This window comes from Acartia tonsa, chromosome 9, assembly GCF_053477335.1.
Source record: "Acartia tonsa isolate MP-2025a chromosome 9, ASM5347733v1, whole genome shotgun sequence".
Taxonomy (NCBI): domain Eukaryota; kingdom Metazoa; phylum Arthropoda; class Copepoda; order Calanoida; family Acartiidae; genus Acartia; species Acartia tonsa.
This window is the reverse complement of record NC_137268.1, coordinates 5054325-5080791: the sequence shown is the minus strand read 5'-3', so window position 1 is coordinate 5080791 and position 26467 is coordinate 5054325. Positions and strand designations below refer to the sequence as shown.

Below are 26467 nucleotides of genomic sequence, written 5' to 3'. Positions count from 1 at the left end.
ACTAATACGCGCCTCTTGAAGAAAAGGCACGCGCGTTTCATATTGAAGGAAGATGGATAAATAGATTGAAAAATATGATGGATAAATCAGGGATCTAAAGGGATAAGACAATGGCCGATAAATTGATGTACATCTCCAATGATGTTATATAAGTTACCTCTTATGTATACTAAAATTAGTAGGTATATCATTTGGACATGTAACTTAATGCACAAAGTCTCCAAAGTTGTTAAGCCAACGAATAAGAAAACATTATAATAAAAATTTGGTGACTGGTTTAATAAACAGCCCAATATCCCGTCCCACCCTGTAGATAAATAGATAGATAATGTGAAGATTGAACTGATATCAAAATAAATTAGCGGCAAGTCAATTTCTATACAATTTCTTATTATCATCGATAAAATATTAGGATCTACTACAAAATAGCATTAAATTAAATTTAAAAATTTAAAAAAGCAAAACTTTTTTGCATTTTTTTGCTTTTAAAATCTATGGCCAGAAAAGGTTTTAACATATTTTGGGGCGTATCAATCATAGATCCCAAATTTGCGAATTATTTCTTGAAGATACTTATAACAATTAGGCATAACAATGTCCGTACTTTACTTCTTTTCATTCTTGTTAACGCCATAATTAATAGGTTAAACTTGAGCCTATTAATTCACAAGTTTGTTTTTGTTATACATATATTTATTCACATACATATAATTTGTTTTAAATACTTAAAGGTATAGTTAAAAAGGCATAATTTATCATTATCGAAAAGACCCCACGTGTTAAACTTGGAGTCATTGTTTTGTCCTACAATTGCAATGTTTAAACTGACTATAAGTAGCTATTGATGACAACAATTTATTAAACATATTAGTCTGATATTCGAAATTATGACCATCATTACACTATATCTAATTAGTAATGACATTCAGAAAGAAAGGGGACAATGGGCTGTTTATTAATTTAGTCCCCAATGTTTTGAAATAACGTTTTTTTATTCATTGGTATAACAACTTTGGAGACTTTAGTAAATTTTGATTGGTTGGCTTATAGAGTTGAGTGTTTAAACGTTTCAACAACTAATTCTAATCTACAGATAGGGTAATTTTGTGCATCATCATTGGGTTTGTACATCAACTTATCGGCTACTGTATTATCCCTTTAGATCTCTAAATGACATGTATATGTTGATATAATAATAGCTTTAGGTTTAACATAATGTTTATTTCTTACTAGCCCCGTACTATGGGAGAGGTTAAAAGTTCAGATAGGAAGAAAATAATAATTATCCATTAGTAAAACAATAGAATATTTTTACAGCGAAGAATTTCTATAGTTTATATTGTCCCGTCTGTACAATCTTTATCAACGGTTAGCAATTGTTATTTTGACATAAATTAGAAAATAATTAACCAGAAATTAGGGATCTAAAGGGGTAGTACAATTGCCAATAAATTGATGTACATCCTTCAATGATGATACATAAAATTACTCCTTCTGTAGATTACAATTAGTGGTTGAAACGTTAGGACACACAACTAAATATACCAACCAAGTCCCGAACATGTAAAGCAAACGAATAAGAAAATGTGATCGTAATACTTTGGGAACTACTGCAATAAACAGCCCAATGTCCCCTCCCTCCCTACCAAAATCAAAAAAATTGCACAAGGTTTAGGCTTCGCTCTTGTGGATCTTGCCATCCTTTTTTTTCAAATTGTTTCAAGATTTATTAACAAGATAGGTTTAGCTAATAGCATACGAAAGATGCATAAATTGAAAATAATACATTTGCAATTTTTTTCTGCATATTTTTTATTAAAAACCTATGTAATTTAAACCTAAGCATAATGCATTTTTTATATTTAGATACGTAGCTCCTCTATAATAAACTTATGTTCAATATAAAAGGGAAAATAATGTCGCTTATAAATATACTAGTAAGAAAAAGAAGGGACTTTTATGTAATTTTGATTGATCGGTTGGTTCATTAAGTTCAGCGTCCAAGCGTTTCAACCACTATTTGTAATCTACATAATGTAAAATTTTGTGTATCATCATTGGGGATGTATCAATTCATCGTCTATTGTCTTATTCCTAAACACCTAGAAGCAACCCTTTCTTACACAAGCAGAATATATTAACACATTGAGAGTTAAATAGACTTGAGTTCTATAGGCAACTAATCACTTTACAATAACAGAAAATTAGAAGGATGAAAGGGTTGTAAATCTATTGTAACACTTGGATATTACAATTATTAGAAACCTTATTCTATGTGATTCTGACATTGTGTGATCGATGCTAATTAAAATCTCAACAAGAAACTCTATCTTTCACATACCACAATTCTATTAAAACTACAAATTTTAAATATTTAAAGGGTACTTCTTATCCAGCGCATTACATCAATAGGAAATGCCTCGACACTCAAACAGTCTCAAAGCATGATCAGTTAAAAATTCCAATCAATCCTTATTGATAACAACCTAAAAAATTTTGGGGACATATCTTATTGGCGATATGGTAAAAACACTTCTTACTAACATACCATTCTGATTTTTTTTCACATCCCTTCACCCTTCCCCTTACTGTTCATAGTATTAATTTAATTAACATGACCTTTCCTAATTTCACATCAAGACATTAGTCAACATTATCATTTTGGTCAATAACAAGCATAAAAAAGTTTCATAAATAAGAAATGTTTCAATACAGTCAAAATTTCAATACAAATATTGAACCAAACATTTACAAAATTCTGACGTTTTATTGTATTTTCGATAATAGTATCAAAATAAAATCATATCTTTCTTTAAATCTTCAATTTTGCTTCGTATTGACCATTTCAAACAAAAAATTATCAAAGAACAAGGACAATTTAGTAAGTAGTAAGGCAACAACACGAAGTGGTTTTACTTTTAAGTCAATAAATAGCATAGCACCACCCCGAACCTATACTTTTCAGTTGTATAGTATGACGCCTTTTTTATTGGCATTAATATAAGATGCTTCAAATTATAAAACTAGCGAAAGCAACAGGGAGAGAGAGAAAGAGAGCTTTACTTAAGCACAGTTGAAGGATGAGCATACAACTCTCGCTTATACAGAAGCTACGCTACAAATAAAGATGGTCAGTTGGTTTAGATCTTGATATCTTACATGAAAAATTGTTGAGAAAAAAATAGATGATAAAAAAAAACACAAAGAAATGAATTTTTATTATAAATCATCTGTCAAAGTTTGAGTTTGATATTTAATTCTTTTTTTTTGTTCTGTGGCAACAATAGACAGGAGAATTATGGATATAATAAATATAGATATATAGACAGGGGAAAAGCGTCGTCATTTTAGGTTGCTAATATGAAAATCATTTATTGGTCAGTATGTTAATCCAGTAGGATGGGAAGGATGAGGTAAATGAAGTGGCTAGGGGGTATCGTTATTTTAGCCGGCTGCTAGCATAATTTTTTTAGAATACATAATTTTGGTGCAACATCCAAGTAATCATGCATCGATTATGAGAATAAAATATAACTTTTTAATTAAAAGAACAAAATTAGTATTTTAACAAGGATGATAACCTTTCTTAGTAGTGAAACACAAAGAAATATACAAAAAATATATCAAGAAATCTATGAACGACAGACGAATAAATTAAGAACAGAAATAATGGATTTGTTATTACTTGGATCATACACCAAATTATCATGTACACTAATAAGTGAAACTAAAAACGATATTCCTCATCCACCCCCTTTACCACATCCCCTCCTCTCATTCTGGATGAAAGAACTGACCAATAAGCGGTGTCTATGCTAGCAACCTAATTTGACGACAATTTTTCCCCTGTCATAATATCCACCTTTATTCTATATCCATTACAGACATGCTTATGACCTTATATGTACATTTATTTTTTAATGAATAAATTTATTTTCAATTATAATAACTTATATATACATTATTGTTATACATGTGTAAGTGTCTACGCCTAGGATATATGTTATTATTTTCAATATAGAAAAGGGTGAAAATAAAATGAAATCAATTAAAATATAGGAATATTTCATGTAAGTATGCTTGTATGAGTGTTAGCCGGTTTCAAAAAAAAATATTTGAATATAGAATATTTGACTTGTTCACTAAAATAATATCCTCCTACTATTCCACCAGTCAAATTATCATTACAATTAAGAAAAAATGTCAAGTTTTTATACAAATAACCAATGATGACCAGTAAATATTTTACCATTGATCAATTACAATGTATACTTGCATATCATTGGTCATTTGTATTGTATGTTGTCATTTTTTAATAAGCACCATAAGCTGCTTCTTTATGATACCAATTTTCGGACCATTCTAACCAATCTATGGTCTAAATGTGCTTATGAAAGTTGTGTAAAATCTGGGCGTTGTTCATCTAATGCATAAGAGTCTATATAAGCCGGAGAGAGAGAACAACTTTATTTCTTAATTTAAGGGTGTTTGAAAATAATATAGATTTAGTTGTGTGTATTTTTTATATAAGAATAACTTACATAGAAAGAGAATCAAATCAGTTCAGCAGTTTTTGAGATCATTTGGCAAAGACAGAAAAATGCAAATACACATAAACAGACATTCTACCTTTAATTTAAAGAGTTGTTTTCCTATAAAATGAGAATCTGTGTTATTTTAGTTTTTAGAAACTGGTAACCTAGCCAAATGGATATAGAACACGTGGATATTGCGATAGATTCTCGTGTACCAAGATAAAATGCTTCTCTCGTCTTGCCAATAAGACTATATCTCACTCCCTTCTTCTAATGACTTTACCCGATCCCTACCAAGACCATGATAAGGAGCGTATAGACCTTTAGCCGAAGACTATATTAGCAACCTAAATTGACGACAAAATTTCCCTTTCACAATATCCACGTATTCTATATCAATTCCTATATTCATATGATTTGTACCATAACAATTTTTACAAATCACCCTCAGGTGGTAAGAAATCAATAGTTATCTATGAACCATTAGCACGTTGTTGTGAACCAAAATTGTGTCAATTCCATAGACGAAATAGTAAGGTATATCAGATATCAAACTAATTTTCATAGATTTGTAGATATTATCAGAAATTCAAGTTTAAAATTGCTTGGATTTGATATGAATTAATGACTGAAAAAAATCTTAAAATGTCTAGATATATTGTTAATTGTCAGGGATTTAAAGGGATAATACAATCACCCTATTAATAGATGTATATCCCCAATGATTATACACCAAATTACCCCTTCTGTAGATTACTGATAGTGGTTGAAACTTTTGACACTCAACTTAATAAACCAACCAATCTAATTTTTTTAATTTCCCAAAGTTGATAAGCCAACAAATAGGAAAACGTTAATTGTGCTCTGAATATGATATACTTTTTAAGAATCTAAGTTATATTTACTCAAAGAAAATGATGAAAATTTAGTGCTTAAACTAATCAGTATTAACACTAGATAAAGTCAAAATATTTACCCTCAAAATTATTGCAATTATTCTAGCATTTAAGTAAAAGAATAGAGGGGGCATCAGCTATATGGAACTCTGCCCACAGGGCGAGGACCCAGTCCCCATTGTATTGGGTCTCTAAAATTGGCTAATAGCATTGAAATAGAAACAAAGTCGAATCTCTACAAAAAAAAAACAGAAAGCAATTTGGTAGCAGACGAATAAGGTCCCTACCACTGGAAACAGGTGGTTGTCTAGGAATGAACTATAATCAAGATTGTTTTTCAAGCAAACTAAATTTATTAAGGCACTCAACTTATTTTATTCTGTACTATATATCTATGTACATACAGTCATTCTAAAGATAAGCATGCAAGGGGGGGAATGTCTTGGTCCAATTCTATTTTCTTGGAAATTACCAAAATTATCACTTCAAATTGATAGTGCTGATTTGTTATCTACAGAAGTAATTAAGTCAAAATGATTAGGGAAACATGTTCTATATAGTAACATTTACTAATAAGTAATAGTACTTAGGCGTAATCACTTAATCGTCAGGGTTTAATGGATATAAGATATACAGAGATATGTTGACAGGGGAAAATTTTTCGTGAATTTAGCTTGCTTATATTGACTTTATTTATTGGTCATTTCGTTAATCCAGTAAAACAAGAGGGGATTGAGGAAAGGGGGTTTATTTTACAAGCTGTATCAGAGTCCATGAAAATCTGGTGCAACGTCCAAGAAATAATATATCCATTTGAGGGTTATAGCATTATGTCATTATTCCCACCAATTATGACAAACGAAATTTTTATTTTGGTAGATTAAAATGAGTGCACGTAAAAAGAAAGTTATAAGATTATTTTTGGAAAGACTCCTTTATTATCAATTATCATCTCCATCACACATTTATCTAAGATAATAATTATCAATGTGTAATTTCACAACATTCATGATTTCTGATTTTAGGAGAAATCAACAAATATAAATATTTATTCCAGTATGGCTTCGAAACCAAATAATTTCCGCTGGATTAGAACCGGTTCTCAGCGATAAGGAAGGAAAATGTAGAGCATGTATTATAGACAATTTTCCACGAAGATCAAAATAAAAATTATTAAATTGAAACCAGTTTTTTTTAGCCCGGTCATTCCCCTTCAGGCTAACAAAACTGGTTTTAATCTTATAATTTTTCATTTTGAAATCCGCGGAAAGCTGTCTATAATAACTCCTATCATATAACAAAGGGAAGGAAGAATAACAAAGTAGCTGCTCTACTAAAAAGAAAGCTATATGAATAAAAAGCCTAAACGTTTTGATTTCCGGTGCCCTAAATACATAGGGGGGGGGGGGGGGATAGGACAATTTTTATCCATAATTAGCGCAGTAACAACCAAAATATTCAATAGATACCTAAAGGAGTAGAGTATTATAGATTTTAAAAATTTAAAAATGCACAGATTTATAATTCTTTTTGGCTACTATCAATAAATCAAAAAATATATTTTCATTAAATAAAAACTAATTTTAAGCAATCTTGAATTATTAGATAAATAAAAAGTTACTCGGCGATACCAATAGACGTACGGACCTAGCCAGCCTATTTACAGAGTAGCTGCGCTTTCAAAAAGGCTGAGAGGAAGTAAAAAATCCACCAAGCTTGATTCTAATTATCCCTAAACCCTAATTGCCGGCGTGTCAACTTTTCTACCCCATCAGTCATCATACACAAACATAACAGGTAGGGGGGGGGGGGGACATTGGGCAGTTTATTACACTAGTCCACAAAGTTTTATAATAATGTTTTCTTATTTGCTGGCTAAACAACTTTGGGAAATTTTTATGGTTTATTAAGTTGAGTCTCCAAACGTTTCAACCACTAATCGACAGAAGGTGTAATTTTGTGTATAATCATTGGGGATGTACATCAAATCATAGACCATTGTCTTATCCCTTTAGATCCCTGTCCAAAACTATCGATTTTAAAAATATCCAAAAGAAAAACAAACATACAAACAAAACAAAAAAAAACTTTCCTTACATATTTAGTTTTTGCTCATAACGTGAGAGGCAAAATTGCTTATTAAAGCTAATAAAAAGTTAATTTAAAATTTAATGTACATACATAAAAGTCCATTACAGGGCGGTTGAAATTGTCTCTAAAGGGCGTTTTGTTTGTTTTTAAGTGAGTCTGCAAAATTAAGGAAAGAAAAGGGGGCGTGGCCCCACGCACTAGGAAAGAATAAAGATAGAGGGGGGGGGGGAGGGCGTACCATGCACATATACCATGTCCCATAATTAAGCAAGGGTGGGTTCTGGTTTTAGAGGATTTTTTAATTAAGTTATTTTTTTATGATTTAATAAAGAAAGTTAAATTAATAATTTCCAATATAATGATTTAACAAAATATGCTTATTTAGAAAAATTATTTTCTAACAATTACATTCTTAAAAATTACGGGGACAATGGGCTGTTTATTACACAAGTCCCCAATGTTTTATTAATAATTATTATTTGTTGACTTAACAACTTTTGGGACTTTTACTGGATTGGGTTGGTTGGTTTATTAAGTGTCTACAGAAGGGGTAATTTTATGTATAATCATTGGGGATGTAAATAAATTTATAGACCATTGTCTCATCCCTTTAGATCCCTGAATACAATAGCTTCGCATAAAAAGATGTATCTTGAAATATATCCTTCAAATGAGAAACATAAAGGCTTGCAGTGCCAGAAAACTTGCAAAGTCAATTTCTTTTTGAGTATGGATAATTTAGGCATTTTGCATTGCGACCTTTCCCATGCTCTGTCTGTCTGTCCGTCAGTACGTCCATCTGTATGTAATGGTTGTGTGTGTGTGTGTGTGTGTATATGTGAGAGTGTGTGACTTTGTGTTTGCCCCCTGGTTAGTTCTCATGCAACTTATGATCAACTCTTGTCACATTGGGACAAGTTTGATTTTCAGAAATAAAAACGACGCTTCTCTATCTGCCATTAAAGTCACTTTTTCTAAAGGGATTATTGGACTAAAAAGTTGTAACATTCTAATGGTTATTTATCGTATCGTATTATAGACAGCTTTACGCGGATATTAAACAAAAATCATAAGATTAAATTCTGTTTTGTTTAACAAAATTGGTTTTTATTTTATTCGTTTTATTTGTATTTTCGTAGAAAATTGTCTGTAATACGATGTTGTACATGATTTTTCAGTATGGCTGAGAACCCGTTCTAATATTAATCGGTTTCGAAGTCTTACTGGATAATGACAAATGTATAAACTTATACAGGCAACAATCTAATAGAATAATTTTGGCCTTTTCTAAGCCACTGTAAGTAAAAGTATCTGTGTGATATTATTTTCTAATTTATAATATGTACACAAAAATATATAGATAGATAATTTTACAAAAATGATTTTGTCCATAAGTAGCTCAGCTAAGTTAAGTAATTATATTCGCAAAAATTCTTTTTAAAAATTGGGGTTTTTTTTTGGTTTTTCGAGGGGGGGGGGTGGAACACCCACAAGAAAATAGCCTAAAACCACCACAGGACCAGTAGGTATATTCCCTTCAGAGTAGAATTCAATCGGTTCAGTGGTTACCAAGATCTTAAGGGACGGACGGACAGACATCATTCTACTTTGTATTATAGAATGATATCATATTTATAGAGAAGCTGCGCTACTAGAAATTGTAAGTACATGCCTTATAAATAGCAATTTAAACTAGAAAGCTGTTATTAGAGTATTTTGACTATGATTTATGATAATAAAAGTAAAGTACTTGTTGAGTTTTCAACAAGGATGACAACATTTATTCTTAGCAAAGATCAAATTTATAATGGAGGAATTGGCAAACAAAATTTTATGCTTAATGGATATGAAATTCTTCAGATTAAAAAACATATTTTCCGAAGAGTTTTATGTTTTTTTTAGCTTCTTAGCATTTCAGACGTTATAGATACAATGATTTTTTTATTCTTAACAAAAAACACCCAACTATCTCTAATAATAGCTGAGTAAATCACATTTGCCCTCACGACACACTGACAGATAAAGTGAGTTATAGAGTAATTTCATCATTTTAAAGAGTGTAATTTGAATTTGAATACATTGTGTAGACTAGATCCCATTATAAAAACATTAAAACACTTTTTGTCCTCATTAATCCAATATCATAGGAATTATATTTTTTAGAATATGATTACTACAACTTTAATCAGACATAAAACAAAAGCATGAGGGGAAGGGCTGTTTATCACATTAGTCCCTAAAGTTTTTAACTTCACAACTTAGTCCCAATGCTGTAAGCAAAGCATCAATATAATCCAATCTAAAAGTGTAAGTACGTCCAATTCTAGGCATCATGTAAGCAAATTTTAGCCATTCTTAATTTGTATAGCTTCGCTTTTATGGACGTTATGGTTAAGTTTAAAATATAATATGAGATAAAAACTTAAAAGAAATCTTCATCTAAATTTTATTAAAATATCGTGGCATATATATGATTCCAAGTAGCCAAGAGTAGATAGTGAAAATTCAAATGTAAGGCATTAAATATGGAAAATTCTATCCTTCACAAGGCGTATCACAAATTATGTTTTTGTCTTTCAGCAGATTATTTTTTGGGGAAACTGGTGGCCATATAATATAACCTAATATTATTAAACACTAAAACAGTATAAATTTTGTATAAATATAAATACACCATCTATTTATTTTTAAATAGGAAATGTTTTTTACGTTTTCTCATTTTTTGTTAGATTGTATGAATATCTATCATAAGGGGATAAATTTAAGGGGGAGGAGCAAGGCAATCATTTCGTATTAGATTGTTGGCGCTGTCTCTCAGTAAATTACAAAATTAACACTATTTCATTTGATATTGCTATAAATTGAATGGTTACTATTTCCTTTATGCAAGTTGTCTTGATTGCAAATATCTTAATCTGCTAATTTGCTGACTTATATTATCAAGTCAATGTAAAACATTTTTTATAAAAAAGTAACAAACAAATAGGCAAATTTATTAATTTTCTTAACAAATACACCAATATTCAAACTATTTGAAATTAATTGGAAAATCAGTTCAGATTTTAAGACAACCGACAAAATTTTATTTTTACCCTTTTGCACATGAAAATCTTACATAAATAAACATTAAACAACCCAACAAGATAAGACGACACTTAAATAAATTTTGTGGCCTGAGTGGTAAAGGCGACCTATGGCATGAAAAACAGATGAAGATACAAATCACCCCCATTCAAATAAGATATAAATTTTAAAAAAATAACAGCTTTTTAAATTCTAAAGTATAAAGATTCTTTTAAGTATCAGGACAAAGTGTCTCCAAAATGTAACGTCATAAAAATTAGGGAGATGAGAGGAGAAGTGACAAAGAAAACCCCCTAATTAGATATGGATAATCCTTCATTTTTATGACGTCACATGGCTGATTTTTTGAGACACTTTATCCAGTTACTTCTTTTTCCCTTCTAACCCTTTAATGGGGTTGTTTTCATCCCGCAAAGTTGGTAACATGCCTTTACCCTGGCTAGAAACAAAATCAAATTATCCTCATTTACATTTCACCTACTCCGTCCAAGAGAGTTTTATTAGAGTTATTCAATATATGTTTTTAGAAAAATAAAAACACAAAAGACAATCATAGAATAAATTTGTTTTCTGTATATCTAAAATTGATTTATTTTTTTGAAAGCAATCTATAAAAAAAATACATAATAAACTTCATTTTTATACCTCGGTTTAGAATCAAGTTGTATCTAGGCATAAATAAACTTTATTATCAGTTGTCTAATACCATGATTATCTACCTATCTCTGATATTTGATAAACGGTGTATATTTTTCAAATATATTAAATGAAATTCGTTGATTTTCAAAAAAAGAAGCTTCTACAATACATACCTAAAACATTAATAAAAAGATAAATATTTTAATAAAAAAAAACATTTTTTAAAGTTAATTGTCCTTAGACAAGATGGGTATTTGATTATTCCTTAAATAAAGACCTTAACTGAAGTACCACCAGTAGAGTAGCTTCGCTACTAATAATCTTAGCATGTATGTACATTAAGAGATATAAGTTTTCCGGAATTTTAATGTAGGAAGAATATTTGAAATCTGCATCAAATTTTAAGGATTTTTTATAAAATTCGTTTTTTGTATAATTCTTTATTTAAAAGCGGAAATACATTTTAAGTTAATTAATTTTGACCAATAGGATAGGTGGATTTTAAACTACCTACGCTCTAATTGGTTGAATGATGTACGACATCCAATCAGAGCGCAGATTTTTTAAATCCACCAATCACGGATGCCAAAACTAATTAACTTAATTTTTATTTCCGCTTTTAGATAAAGAATTATACAAAAAACGAATTTTATAAAAAAAAATCCTTAAAATTTGATGCAGATTTTAAATCTCCTCCCTACATTAAAATTGCGGGAAACTTATATCTCTTAATGTACATATAACATTGTAATGACACTGCCACGACGATTCCATCACTTGCGAATACAAAACAATATGAACATAAACAAGAACAATCTTGTTTATAAATAGTTTGTAAAAGAAGTTATATAATAAAGAGAGGTGTAGGTTTCGGGTAAAATCTGTAAAGGTTATGTGTTATAAGTTAAAAAACAGTAGTAGAACGATAAAAATTTAGGTTAACTTTAAAAAAAAAAAAATTATCTATAATTCTTTTCAAAAAGAAATACACAAATTTAGTGAATATTATCGTTCTACTACTATTTTTAACACACACCTTTACGGATTCTACCAGAAACCTACCCCTCTCTTTTATCTTGAATCGATGAATAGATCATCCTCTTCATCCCCCCCCCCCCCCCCTCCAACCTTTTTTCAACCTAATCCTGATTATTCAATAGGCTTTAAAAATGTATTTGGTCAATTTTTAGTTGAAAACAATTGTCAAACTAAGTGATTAGTTATAGAGTTGCTGCGCTTGTAATAATATGAAAATGAGACTCGTGATTATTTAAAGGCAAGTAAAGATTTAAGATATGAATATATTCGAAGGGTTAAAGACGCTTCTTTAGTTGAAGTGGGGATAAGGATTTAAAAAAAAATATTAGTTGAACAGCTACTTTATACTAGAAAACCAATATATTTACATATGTTTTAACCATTTGATATTTTTTGTGTAGAATCCCCAACAAGCCATTGCATTAAAAGATTTTTTGCTTAACTAAATTAATTTAGTAGTACTTTCACATATAAAATGTAAATTAAGTGATTGATTGGCAATACCAGCAAAAATTTCTCTTTTCCAAACAAAATGTTAGCTTGTTAATACTTTGATACATAAAAACTGAAGATTTTTTTCATATTCTTTGTCTATAAATCTAAAATGCTTCCTTATTAAGATAAGATCAAAAAATCTATAATTAAATTAGCATTTGTTTAAAAAATAGATATATCATAATAATAGGTAGAAGTATATGTATATAAAAGGTAAAAATGTTAATCTTTGTAAAAGAAAGATATAAAAATCAGGTGTTTATGTTTTAAAAAAAGATGTAGGTTTTAAGTGTTTTTTATTAATTTTTCGTGCATCACATTTTAAATATATTTTAAATTGATCAATATTTTATTAAACTAAGATTTTAGAGAAGTTTCGCAACATGTTATATTTTGCTCTGTTTAACATATCATTATCATGTATGGGGTTCTTCAAAAGGTAATAAGAAAAAAAGATTTAACCTTTTTTTTACAACGAACATAAACTATTTAAAGTGGACTAACTTGAAACATTTATGCTTGTTTTTTTTTCTCTAAACTTTTATGTCCGGTCAGTCATTATTGAAATATGTTTTTTTTAGTAGTGGAGCTACCCTATAACAAGCACATGACTGTTGGTTTTGGAAATCGTTGATCTGTTTTTTTTGGTAATATAATTGTAATTTGCGTTGATTTTATACATATTCTAATTTGATTTTGATAAGGGGCTGCTATTCAGCCAATTAATTCCAATCGAAATTGCCGCAAAATTTGATATTTTGTTGGGGTAAAGTTAGCTTATATCTTGTTTTTATGTAACTGAAGGGCAGTGGGTAAGAATAAAAGGAATGGGGCTGTGGGGAAATTTTCCTTTAGAATTGTTTGTCATAATCACATTTTCCCTAATTTTGATATGTCATGTTCGGTGATTTTTTGTAACAAAACCTTTAAAAAGAAATTCTAATCGTTTGGGATATAATTTAAAAAAAAAAATGCATTTCTGTTCTTTTTTGTAATATTCCAACCTTCTAAAAAAGATAACTCTGAACAGTTTTATAGTGTCGTATATTTGCTTGATAAGTCGCAGATTTTTTAGCCCCTTTTTACCATATAATCACAGCATTATGTACGGGTAACTAGGTTCCAAAACTAATGTGAATCATCTGAAACTAAAGGTGTTTAGAGCCCAGCCACTATGGTGAAAACATCTCTATGCAAGATCTTTACAAGCACTTTTGGACTTAAGTAAAGAGACAGTGCCATTTTTTCATTTTTTAGGTCTGACAAGGACAATTATGTCGTCTAAAAGGGTAGCAACAACTGACAAACAACCTTTTATTAAAATAATGGGAGCTAGGTTCATCAAATCACTAAAAAATGACCTTATCTGTTTCAAGCTATCAAGATTTATATTTTCTAATTTGCCAAAAAAACGATTACCAGGCCAAAAATGTAGTTGTTTTAAAATTTAAAAGTTTGCATCAAAAGACAACGTCTCTTTAAATGTTATCTTAAAGATTTGCAGAATTTAGCCTATTTAAATGTAGACCAATATAAACCGAGGTTTCTAGTCTAAGATAGTAGAACAGGGCAGCCAAATCAATTTTATTGTGCCTTTTTATTTACGATGTAACAATGTGCTTAGTCTTATTGGGTATTCGCCAGCGTTGCGGAGCCGTTTGATTTTGGTGCGGCTCCGGCTCAGGCTCCGACCTAAGATCAAGAAATACTCGACATATTTTTTTCCTACGTCTATTTTTGACTTTTGAAGGTTTTAAAAGTTAAATTTTTGATAAAAATGGACTTGAAAAACTTAAAACGGGCATTTGCACATGACAAAACAGAGTTACCAAATTATAATTTTAAAAAAATCTCATTGTTTATCTAGCCCGAAGCCGAAGCCGTTTTTTAACGAAAATTACGGCTCCAGCTCCGGCTCCAGCAAAATATGGCGGCTCCACGGCTTCCGGCTCCGGCTCCGCAACACTGGTATTTACTAATTGTACAATATTTTGAAGCTTATTTTCAAATGATTTTTTTCACAGGCAATATTTCAATTAAAAAAAAGAAAACGACCTTTAAGAAAATACAATGTTGCTGGTTTAATTTCTTTAGTACACTTGTAAAAAGTTCATTTGTCTTTTCTTTTGTTTATGCGTAGTTTAAAAAAGTAACAACTATTCGAAAAAAATATAAACTAGTGAATTTTTTTAATGCATTAAAAGTTCTCGAAAATGGGTTTACAAATTAAATGCTAGAGGAAGGTTTTATGCTATTTTCTCGAAAGAAAAATTTGTAAACCCTAGAGGCGAAGTCACTTAAGTTGACATTTATATGTAAAATGTAAGGAAATTTTGTTTTAATAATTCAAAAATGTGTCAGTTATTACCACTTTTTGTCAATGCATATTGATGCAGTTATTTCATTAATATTGTCCACAAAATTCCAATATATAAAGTAGTAAGTGTGTTTCGTATGAAGCTGAATATCTCATTAACTACTGAACTATTTGGGTTGAGGCTTGTTTTTATATTAGGTAAGCTTTACAAAGATCCTTTTGGATATCAATAAAGTAATTGTTTTTCAATAAATCTGTCCTTGAGTCAAAATGTTTAAACTTTTATAGGTCAATTTATCCAGCTAAAAGACACTTTTATTGAACATTTTAACACCCCTAGTTATTACTTTTTTACCCTTCGTCGCAACATTTTATTGTCTGTGAAAAAAGCAGTCACATTCCCTACATTTGAATGACATTTGAAGGTTTTCTACATAAACACAAGGACAGAGATATGTCTACTGAGCTGGATCTTTAAATCATTTTAGTGGTGAGCCAGATCGGGGTGAGCCGAATGTCAGCCAATCACATGCGTGGCATTTCATTAAATGCTGTGCTCTCATTGGTGGAAAGTTGGCTCACCCCGATCTGGCTCACCACTAAAATGATTTAAAGATCCAGCTCTGGAAATATATTGTCTTCTATCTTTTGCTAATATAATGGATATAGAATAATAGAGGAAATATAACATAACTTATTGGTCAGTTCGTTCATTCAGGAGGAGGGTGGTAAAGGGGGTTGATAGAAGTATCAATATTTTAGCCAACTGCAAGTTTCATTTATTAGAGTACATGATAATCTGGTGTAAGTTACAGGGTTCTGCTTATCAGAGAGACTTAGATTTTTTTTGGACATATTTTGTTCTTCCGAACAGCTATACATATTCATGTCGGTTAAAAACGCTATAAAAGGGTTATTATAATAATAATGTTCAACAAAGTTACGAAACAATACGAGGAATTTTCACAATCATGAAAAAATAAACTATAGCAAAAATATGATTATGCACATTTTTAGATCATTTCAGAAAAAGATTTAAAATTAACTTAGCTTAGAGCAATAATATTTGAATGTCCTGTTCAACTTTTTGCTATTTAAATAAAATTTGCAGGTTTTTAAGAAAAACTAACAATTGGCTGTTAAAAATTATCCATGAAGGGTAAACTATGTTCTTGCAAAGTGTAAGAAAGTTTTAGATTACTCTCTACTGAAGTAGCTGGATATATGTATACTTTTATATCCAAAAAGATCTCGTCTACGGCTCTTCCATTCCGTTCTTAACTTTACCGGAGCCTTAATAGCGACCCTGGCCTAGGAAGGTTTGAGACCATTTTGCATTGGGTAGGTAAGCTTTAAAAGAATGTTAATATATGAGCCGCTAGAAGTTAAAAGTTAGTAAAGTACTCCTCTTTTAAAATTAAAAAATTTTAGCGGCATTGCTTGAAATGAAAACATAGGCATTATTATATACCCTTGGCCTAACTCTGTAAGACATTAAGGTATTAAATGACACACGTCAAAACTATACTTTTTTGCTAGCGAAGCTTCTCTATAAATCGTTTTGTCAGTCCGTCCGAAACCCTTTTAGAGAGATATGATTTTCTCTGCTGCTATTAAAAATATTATGGTGATTCTTTTTTAGTAAATTTACTCCTTCGAGCTTCTATTCTAAAACTACCGACGGTCGGTAAGTCGGACATGTTTTTATATTCTTGTTGTGACCACTGAGCATCTGTAACTATAACTGCTCGGCGTGTCAATTTATAATGTTTAGTGCTTCGCTATTAATGAATGTTGTCATCCTTGTCACATATATACCCCACTATTCAGTAATGTTTTGTCATAATCAAGACAAAAGAAACTAATTTTATATTATGACCTTATAATACTTTCAAAGTTGTTCGTTTTTTTCGGGACATTAAACATTTAATGTTTGTTTGCTTTGAGGTCAAATTACTTGAGGACAAGCAGCATAGCAGTTATGATATTATATTAGTACTGGCGGCTATGCCTTTAAAGGTCCCTAAGTGCAATTTCTCTTGAGAGGGTAGTTATAACCTTCCCAAGACCTATGAGAAGCTTCATGAAAAAGAAAGCTGTCTGTAAAACAAAAATTCTAAAAGTGAAAGTTACCGTTTTTAATCTGTATGTAGGTATGTTTAAATACAATTTATATTTTAACATATTTTAGATCCTAATCAGTAATATTAAATTAGTTAAACAACCGAAAAATGAACAAGAATGACATAATCCATAACTAAAATATTATTTGTCTGTTATTTTTCTACCAGTTTAAATGCTAAAGTAGAATAGAATGCGAAAAATATTACAGCCTCAATTTTGGTCAATTTTCCTCTAGAGAGCAGAGCTGCTAGAACTTAAATACAAATATATAATATAGAGTAGTTACACAGCTGCCAACAAGCCTAAGCTTTAAAAGTGGTTTAATTTAGATGACTATACACCGTAATCGCGAACAAGAAAAAGCCATTATGTAATTAGGCCTATTTAGTATGATTTAAGTAGCGCAGCTACTCTATAATTAAAATCAAACACTATTAAGTGTTTATAAATCTTTGGTGATGTTATTTAAATAATAATACTTATAATTCAGAAATCAAAAGGGATAAGACAATGACCGACAAATTGATGATACACAAAATTACCCCTCCTGAAGATTACAATTAGTGGTTGAAACGTTTGGACACCCATCTTATTAAACCAACGTATTTAAACTTAATAAAAGTCACCAAAGTTGTTGAGTTTATAAATAAGAAAACGTTAGTATAAATCTTTGTGGACTAGTGTAATAAATAGCCCAAATGTATCCTCCCTCCCAATTGGACATTTTGTAGACGTAAATATCTAGTTAATTATAACTCATAGAATAATAAATTGTCAACTTTAAATAATTGATTCAACGTTAAAATGTTGGAAACATTGTATTTTGATTTTTTTTGCTGCGCTACTTATTGATATAGATTTCCTTGTTCCTATATTGAATAAAACTACGGTACATATAAAAGGGTTATAATTAAGTTGCTGCTTCTACAAATGTGCGAAAAAAATATTTAAAAAAACATTGATTACACTGTCCTATAACTTTAAAATAATTTGTATTATACTTTATGTGTATTTAGATTTTTCAACAAAATTTATAAACACTAGTTTGGTGGTCAAAAAAATTAAGGTGGGACTGAAAAAAATTGCGCTTGGCCAAATAAGAGTGATATAGGGTTGTTAAACATTTTGCTAGGGTTAGTGTTTCTACCATATGGATAATTTTTAATTATCAAAAAAGTTTTGTTATTGGTTTATAAATTAATTTTATAGAAAGTAATCATAAATTGCTTAAAATGGAATTTGTCCTTACTATTGCTAATCAAACTTGAACTATTTGAAAGACTGTAATATTACTGTATGATACTTTACTGTTGTTACTGTGCTATTTTAAGACACTATTATCTAGTGAAGCTAATTGGTTATCAGTTAAAAGGGACCGAATTCAATTCAACTCATAAATCGAAAAATGGCAGGTTTTTAGCTGTTTTGTTGGGACACTTTTGATTGTAAATGGTCCATTTATGGCCTGTAAGTGTGTCATTAAAGCAAAGATAAATGTTTGAGATTAATATGTTTACCAAACTAACCTTACACCCACAAAAAAAAGTATGCTCTTATGTACATACAAATACATACATTCCACAGTTGGATTCTTAAAAAATGAAATCAGAAAATCGCTTATAGTTAGCAGCGCTATCAAGATAAACCTTCTTTGGAAGCTTCAATATAAACCAAAGGAAGTTTCCTTTTAAGTGCTAGAAAGGGGAAATTTTCGTTTCGTTCTTTATTAGTCTATACTTTTTAGGGTTGGATTCTTAAAAAATGCAATCAGAAAATTGCTTATTTAAACCAAAGGCAGTTTCCATTTAAATGCAAGGGGGGGGGGTGGTATTTTTTGTTTGGTTGTTTATAACTTTAGGTAAGGTTATATTGGACACTGGAAATCCCCGCAAGATTAAGACACCTTGAGGGTTCAACGTTTAGTAAGGTCCTTACAACACAGACAGACAGACAGCATGTTACTTTTAAATCATGATAGTTCAAATTAATTTATATTTAGTTATCTGATTCTTTTTTTAAGAACCCAACTTAGGCCTTATTCATTCATAATTAACGCAGCTACTCTATAGTTTAATATATTACGCTTAGATTCTTGTATTTACACTTTAATGCAATAAAAAAAATTAAGTATACAACATCCTTGTTTTAAAAATTGACAATCAATCTAATTAGGTATCGAGTGTATGTTAATACTGTGTCACTTATGAAAATTTCTTTTCTTAATAAAAGATGCAATAGATTAGGTGATCCTTGTTAAATACGTATTTTTTATGGCATTCTTGTGTAATTTGGTTTATAATTTATGCATGTTATTTATGGATTATTTTATTACACTTGTTATGTGCTTGTGTGTATACGTTAGTTAATATGCATTTTTTTGGACAATTGAATGTAAAATATTGCACCTTTTAGCTGGTTAACACAAGAACAAATATATGTTCAAAAACATAGCCATCCTCCTTTCAAATCATCATAATTATAATATTTAAAAGGATATTATGACAGGGGAAAAGTTGTCGTCAATTAAGGTTGCTAATATTCATCAGTTCGTTCATCCTGCATTAGGGAAAAAATAACAAAAAGTTATTTATCATGAAGTCGAATTAAACCAACAAATTATATTTTCAAAAAATCCTTGATAAACTTCCCGGGTAAAGTTAAATTTAGTAATTTTAAACAATGCTATAAAATGTATCTTATTGAGTATATGCGCTTCTAATTTGTTAAAAAAAGCTAGGCAAAGAAAGTTTTCTTGTTGTAAAAAAGCACAAACAAACAAAAAAAATGCAAAGCCATATATTTAACAGGCTATTTTTATCAAGCCAAACGCGTTAAAATGTGTATAAACAAGAAAGTTAGCAAACAAATAAAAGTTGGTTTTAAATGTAAAACTATGCATAGTTGGATTTTAACAAACAGCTTTTACTAAATTGTACCTGGAAAAAACATTTAAAAAATCCTCTGTTTTAAACATCACGACGCTTTTAGAGAGGGATACGAATATATATGTTTTTAGTGCCTTCAAAAGTAAGAGTTTAATAACATTAAAAGTATATTTTGTCCCAATAAAACTCATTAAACCCCAAGCTGGTTGCTTTTAACTTTAGCACCCTATAAATTTTACATGAAGCATATGATAGAAAACATAAAAAAGAAGTAGAAATTAGTAAATCAAGTTGTTGTAAATTTGGAAGTGAGAATGTTAGACATGAATAAAATTAATGGACAAACAGAGGATGTGAGGGAGGGGCAGGCAGAGGGGGATAAAGAGAAACAAAGAGAGAAAAAGGAAAAAGGAAGTCAGTCACAGTAAAGTGAGAAAGAAATGAAAAAAAAAAGATGTTCATACAATTCCACAAAACATTAAGCTAGCAAAAATTTGCATTTCACAAACTTGAGTGGTTTGTAGGAGTGTTATTCTCTTCTTGTTTGCAAAATCCAGTTTTGTGATCTTTGTAGATTAAGATTATTCGGCAACGTAGTTGGAAATAGTCATTATATCTATACACTCATTTATAGCAAACTAGCAGCTACACCCCTACATACCTCTAGAGGCACATAAGGCTAAGGGAAGCCGACCTTTCCCCACTCGTTTTTAATTTTTAAAAAAAATAATTAAACCTTCCCTGGATCAATAAGAAGCTTTACAAAAGAAGAACCACATCGGTTAAACAGTTGGCGATGTCCTTCGCTACAGACAAAAAAGCTTACTACTTTACATAATATGATAGGTATAGGATTGGATATAAAAAGAGAAGAAAAAGCAAAAATTTAAATTTTCTACAATTTTATGTGAACATTGGTCAGGAGATAAAATGACATTTTACCACTGTTGAGTTGGCACACAGAATAACTAATTTTTCATCCACACAAAACAACAAATATTGTCAAGTTTTTTCAGCTATATTTAGATAGCTATATGGACAACGACCCTAGCCTCTAGGGGCCCTATTTGGAAGGGTAGAAAAATGCATAAAAAGCATGAAAAATTCTCAAGACTTAAATTGAAAAATAAAACTACCTAAAATCAACCCGAGACCAATGCAAAGCTTCTCCAAAATGGAGAATTCTTTCGGTTCAGTGGTAAGTGAGATCTTAGGCTTCAGACAAAATACCGTACTATTTTTAATAGATAATAATAGGATAAAACTTTAAAATCAAAAATAAACACTATCAATATTTGCTATAAATCCTTATGTAATTGATATATGCAAGAGAAAATTTTAATTTATCAAATTGTAACATACTTAAATGCAACTTTTATAAATCAATTGAAAAAATGGAACAGAGTTTAAAAATTGTAAAACAATTCTATCAAACTATATTATGCTTTTTAAGTTATTGGTGACATTTTCTGAATTATAAAATATAAATCATTGAACCTGAATATTTTATCAACTAAAACATCTCTAACAACTTTCCTTAATTTTCAACATATAATTTTTAAAATTTTCCAGAATTGATTAGTAGCGTAGCTACTTTACAACAAGGGTCTGTCCGTACATTCTTTTAACGTCCTTATAAACAAAACACGTTCTTAAGTTCTTAAGATACTATACTTTTAGCAAGAATCTAACATTAAAAAAAAAGTTGTTTAAAATTAAATAATAATTGGTTGGTAAAATTTTAAACTTATGGACTTTATTGTCCTTGTTCTTTTAAAATTTTGTATAAAATTTAATGGTTGATAGCATAATTTATAGTTGCTTTGACATGTGTCAATATTTTTATAATAATATTTTGCGATAGCTTTATTATTAAAATTATGTGTTTCCAATTTTATCAAGAACAATCATTTATGTTTCAAAAGCAATTTTAATGATAGTGTTTTCTCTGGTAGTGCCAAGCGAGCACAGAAACCCCTTTCAATTTAGAATAAATTTTGTGTAAGGAGGGATAGTTTTTTTCTAATTGTGTAATCTCTGCGGGGGGAGGCCCAAAGACTGCGGAACCAATACCTTTAGTGCCCTAGTCTTGAAGGGCTACCCTTTATCAAATATAACCTAACCTAGCCTAAATTCTTTTTAAATAGAAGATCGACTTGGCACTTTAAGGAAAACCACAATGAAACAATGATTTCTCTAAAATATCGTAATATCAAGAAAATTTTACCTTACATTTTAACAAACACACATTTTTAACCAAAGCATACATAACAATACACATATGAATGTGTCTAGGAAAGAACTTAGTTTAGTACTGATAATTTTAAACACTTTAACCACAAAATTTACAGATAGAAATCTGGGTAACTTCCCAAAAATCAACTGTGGACCAATTACAAACCCCCCCCCTCCTCTCTTATATCTAATTATATATTAAGTTTGTTTCTTTAGCTCTGGCTTGGACATCTAAACTTTATGTTATGCAGCCGAAAATAAGCATAACATTATAAATATATTGCTCAAAGCAAAACATAAATAGAGAGGTGATATAAGTGGTCCACTAACTGTTTGAGGGAAATTACCTAAATCTGTGTTTCAGTGTGTGGAGAGAGATACCTAGTCAACCATAGGAACAGATATGTTTATTCAAAACAAAAGATTTAAAAAACCGTCAAAGTTATAATATTATAAAAAAAATCTGTTGAAATAAGATATATAATATTCAGGGGCGTCCAAGCTTTTTATTTTGGGGGGGGTAAAATTTTTTTAAGGGGGGGGGGAATTCAATTTTGGGGAGGGTAAACAAATTTTACCCCCCCCCCAAAAATTTTTACCCCGGGGGTAAAATTTGCTTGGGGGGGTAATTACCCCCCCTGAAATCTGTTGGCAGGGGTAAAACTTGTTTCCCCCCCCCAAATTTACCCCCGGGGTAATTTTTTTTGTAAGAGATTTTCAATTTTGGGGGGGGTATTTACCCCCCCCCCCCAAAAATTGTTTTGGGGGGTAAATACCCCCTCCTAAATGGTTGGAGGTACCTACGGCACCCCCAGGGTAGGGGTAAATTTTAAATGGGGGGGGTAAATGAAAAAAAAATTGGGGGGGGTAATCGCCCTATTACCCCCCCCCCCCCTTGGACGCCTATGATAATATTCATCTGTTAAATGTAAGAGTACAACATTTAAAGTTTAAGTTTAAAAGAAGGATAATGGCTTTTTTTAGCTAGTAATATTTGCAATTTTCTGCTATGTAAGATTGTGTGGCAACCTTGCGAAATTTCGGCACCTTGCAATTAATTGTAATCAAATTAAATTAAAAAGAAAAGGTTTTCTAATTACAGCCATAGGCGTAAACATGTGGGGGGATTAGGTTGATTTTACCCCCTTAATCATTTTAAGTGATTTACTGACTAACATAAAAAATCTGTTCTATTTCTTTTTTCTTCAACGTCACATTTTTTCAAATGAATGTATAACATTTTTGTAACTTTTCACCCAGAGAAAAATGTTGTGGACACCCTTAATTACAGCTTATCTCAGACTAACATCTTTACAAAATTAAATTTACTTTCTTTTATTTGCAATTACAACATTTATTTCTTTTCATTTTATCGTTAAAAAAAGTATCAAAACATGGTCAATAATAATATAATTATATTAATTTTAAAGTGCAGTATAAAATATTAAAAATAAAAGGCATAAATTAAGGTGAGGATTTTTGATCTGTTTGGATAGCTTGTTTTATTTAAAGACAAATAGATTTAAGTAAAAAAATAAATTTAAAATTTTTTATTTTTTCTTCAGTAGACCGTACGTATTTTACCTAGATCCTTAAAGTTTCATCCTTCAACTGATTTGGAAAATTCTCAAAACCAAATTTCGCAAAATGTCAAAGTTTCAATTCCAAAAATCACTTAACACTTTCATGTACTTTTTCACATAAAATGTATTTTTAAGAAAAAAATATAAATCACTTAGATGTACAAAATAATAAAAGAAAAGCTTTCTAAGATAGGTAAATGATCATGAGTCTTGCTTTTTTTTCTTTAATTCAATTTAAAAGCCCTACATTAATAGAAAAAGCCTTTACAATTGTATTGAGACAAATTGTTTCGGAAACTTATATTACCAAAACTTCATTTTTTATAAGTCCGTTCGAAAAATTTTATAAATAAATTTAGGTTTTTCTTATGACTAACCCATGCGTCGGGCTTTAACCCTGCAGTGCCCTTACCCTATGGGGCTACTTAGTAACAATAAAAAAGCTAACTTGACCTAAAGTAACAAATAGGCACCACCTATGTTAAATTGTATTTTTTCCTAAATCTTCTACATCCATAAAGCACATAAAAACAACTTTGAAGTTTCATCTCAATTAAATAAGTCTAGAGTTACACCAAGAACAAGGATGTCCAAAAGTAGTAGCAAAACTTTATAAATTGACTTCTTGTGTGCATTTTTAAGTCATATTGTAACTATCAATATCAAATAAATGGATATAGAATATACGTGGATATTATGACAGGGGAAAGTTTTCTTCAATTTACCTTGCTAACTTGGACATCATTTATTAGTCAGATCTCTCTATTAGAGTATATGATAATCTGGTGTAAGATCCAAGTAAAAATAACTCCATTGTAATATCAAATGACGATTGAATAATAAAAGCCCCAACAGACAAGCACATATATATGTAGCGTAGCCGCGCTGCTGAACTATCTTCTTGCTCCAATATTTACCAAGAAAGAAAGAACAAACAAAAAATCTCTGAAAGGAACTTGAAACTCATTTTACTCTCTCGGAACAAATTCAAAGAAAAATGAAATTATCATTAGGGGGGGGGGGGGCATTAGAGCATTTGAAAATTGAAATAATTACTTAAAGAACGTGTCCTAACTTTTGTGATTTTGTTTCAAGTTTTGATTCAAAGGGGTTCAACAAAATAGGTTTTTTCAATAATTACTCAACAGAATTCAAAAAGTAAGGTGTCAAATTAAAGATCTTACTATTTTTGTTCATAATTGCAATTTTCTTCTTTTTTGGTTGTGTTTTAGTACCTTAAAATCAACTTAATTTTTTTCTTTCTTATAATTACTTTAAACTAAAAAGTTAGTTTTATTTTTTTCTATATTCATTTTTAATAGATCATAACAATTTTATTCTGTTTAAACTTTTCAGATTCTAATAAAAATGTTTTATTCTAAGTTCTTAGCAGAAAAATAGTAATCTAAAATTTCTTTAAGACATCTCAGTTCTTTTTAAAATCGAAATAATGTACCTTTAAAATTTCACATTTAAAAATAACTCTATTCAAGACAATTATGAACAAAAAAAAAGAAAATTTGAACTGAAATCCTTTTACGGCAGCAGAAGTCAAAATCTATAGTCCAAAAGAAGAAGAAGCATTGAGATTATAACTGACCTTTCTTTGTTGATAACATTGTTATTCTTGGCATAAATATCTTCTCCTGCACAGTTTATCTGATCACTGCTTTCATTGTTTAGTTTCTGCTTATTTCGCTCCTTTTTGGAGCCTCCTAGGCGAGAAACCTTCCATTTAAACATGTTGTCACCGTTATAAAAGATTTTGCTATTTTTTCATTGCATTAATATTTTCACTTTAATTTTATTTATTTGTTTATCACTGCTGTACAAGCGATGTCTCGCTATTGAAGCGTTAAAGTTACAAATTTTTGTAATGTTCACTTTAGTAAATAAAATAAAAATTGACGTGCTGACTTCTGACGCGCACGGAAAGAATCGTTCAACTGAATCAGTAAAATTGTAAGGCGCACGCACCTACTACACTGGGCGTGTGCGTGCGTGGTGTGTGTGTTTGCTTCGGGTGGGATTCTCCACACAGTTTCATGGATTTCCGTTTTACAAAGTTCGAGGATTTTGTAAATTTTCGTCCGGCAAATTTTTAACTGCAGCTGTGTGTGGATTTACATTAAAGGGTGGTAGGGGATTAAGGGGGGAGGGTTATAATGCTTACAAGTTTAATAAGGAAGGATTTAAAACAAAGCATAAGGGGTTAGTTGTTGTAATTTAAAGGGGGAGGAATTTGTAAACGTATGCTTGTTTATTATGCATTTAGAATTACGATGAAAAATCAAACAGTTTGTTTATTTCTTGTTTTCTACATTTTTCAAAACATAAACATTTTTTTCTCCCCTGTCATTTTTAAAGGAGAAATCTGAAATTAAAAAATATCTTTAAATATAGTAGAAAGGTGTTTTGTCTGAATTTTAAGATCTCAATAACTACTCAACCTATTGAGCTCTCTATTTTAGATAAGCTTCACATAGGTTCCATGTGAGTTTAGGCTTTTATTTTCATGTATAAGTCTTAAGATGATTCTAAGCTA

General features: G+C 30.2%; 1 protein-coding gene across 2 annotated transcripts in view; it reads right to left on the bottom strand.

Moving 5' to 3' along the window:
• The window catches only part of LOC145328062 (dixin-like), a 62469-nt gene extending 36510 nt beyond the window's left edge, over nt 1–25959 (bottom strand). The window contains exon 1 of one of the 2 annotated variants that reach the window (XM_080171616.1): nt 25523–25959. In XM_080171616.1, coding sequence (XP_080027742.1) covers nt 25523–25665 — 143 coding nt within the window. In that variant the 5' untranslated portion in view covers nt 25666–25959. The remainder of the gene's footprint in view (nt 1–25522) is intronic. The other variant, XM_080171615.1, reaches the window with a different exon arrangement.
• Between the last annotated feature and the right edge of the window lie 508 nt (nt 25960–26467).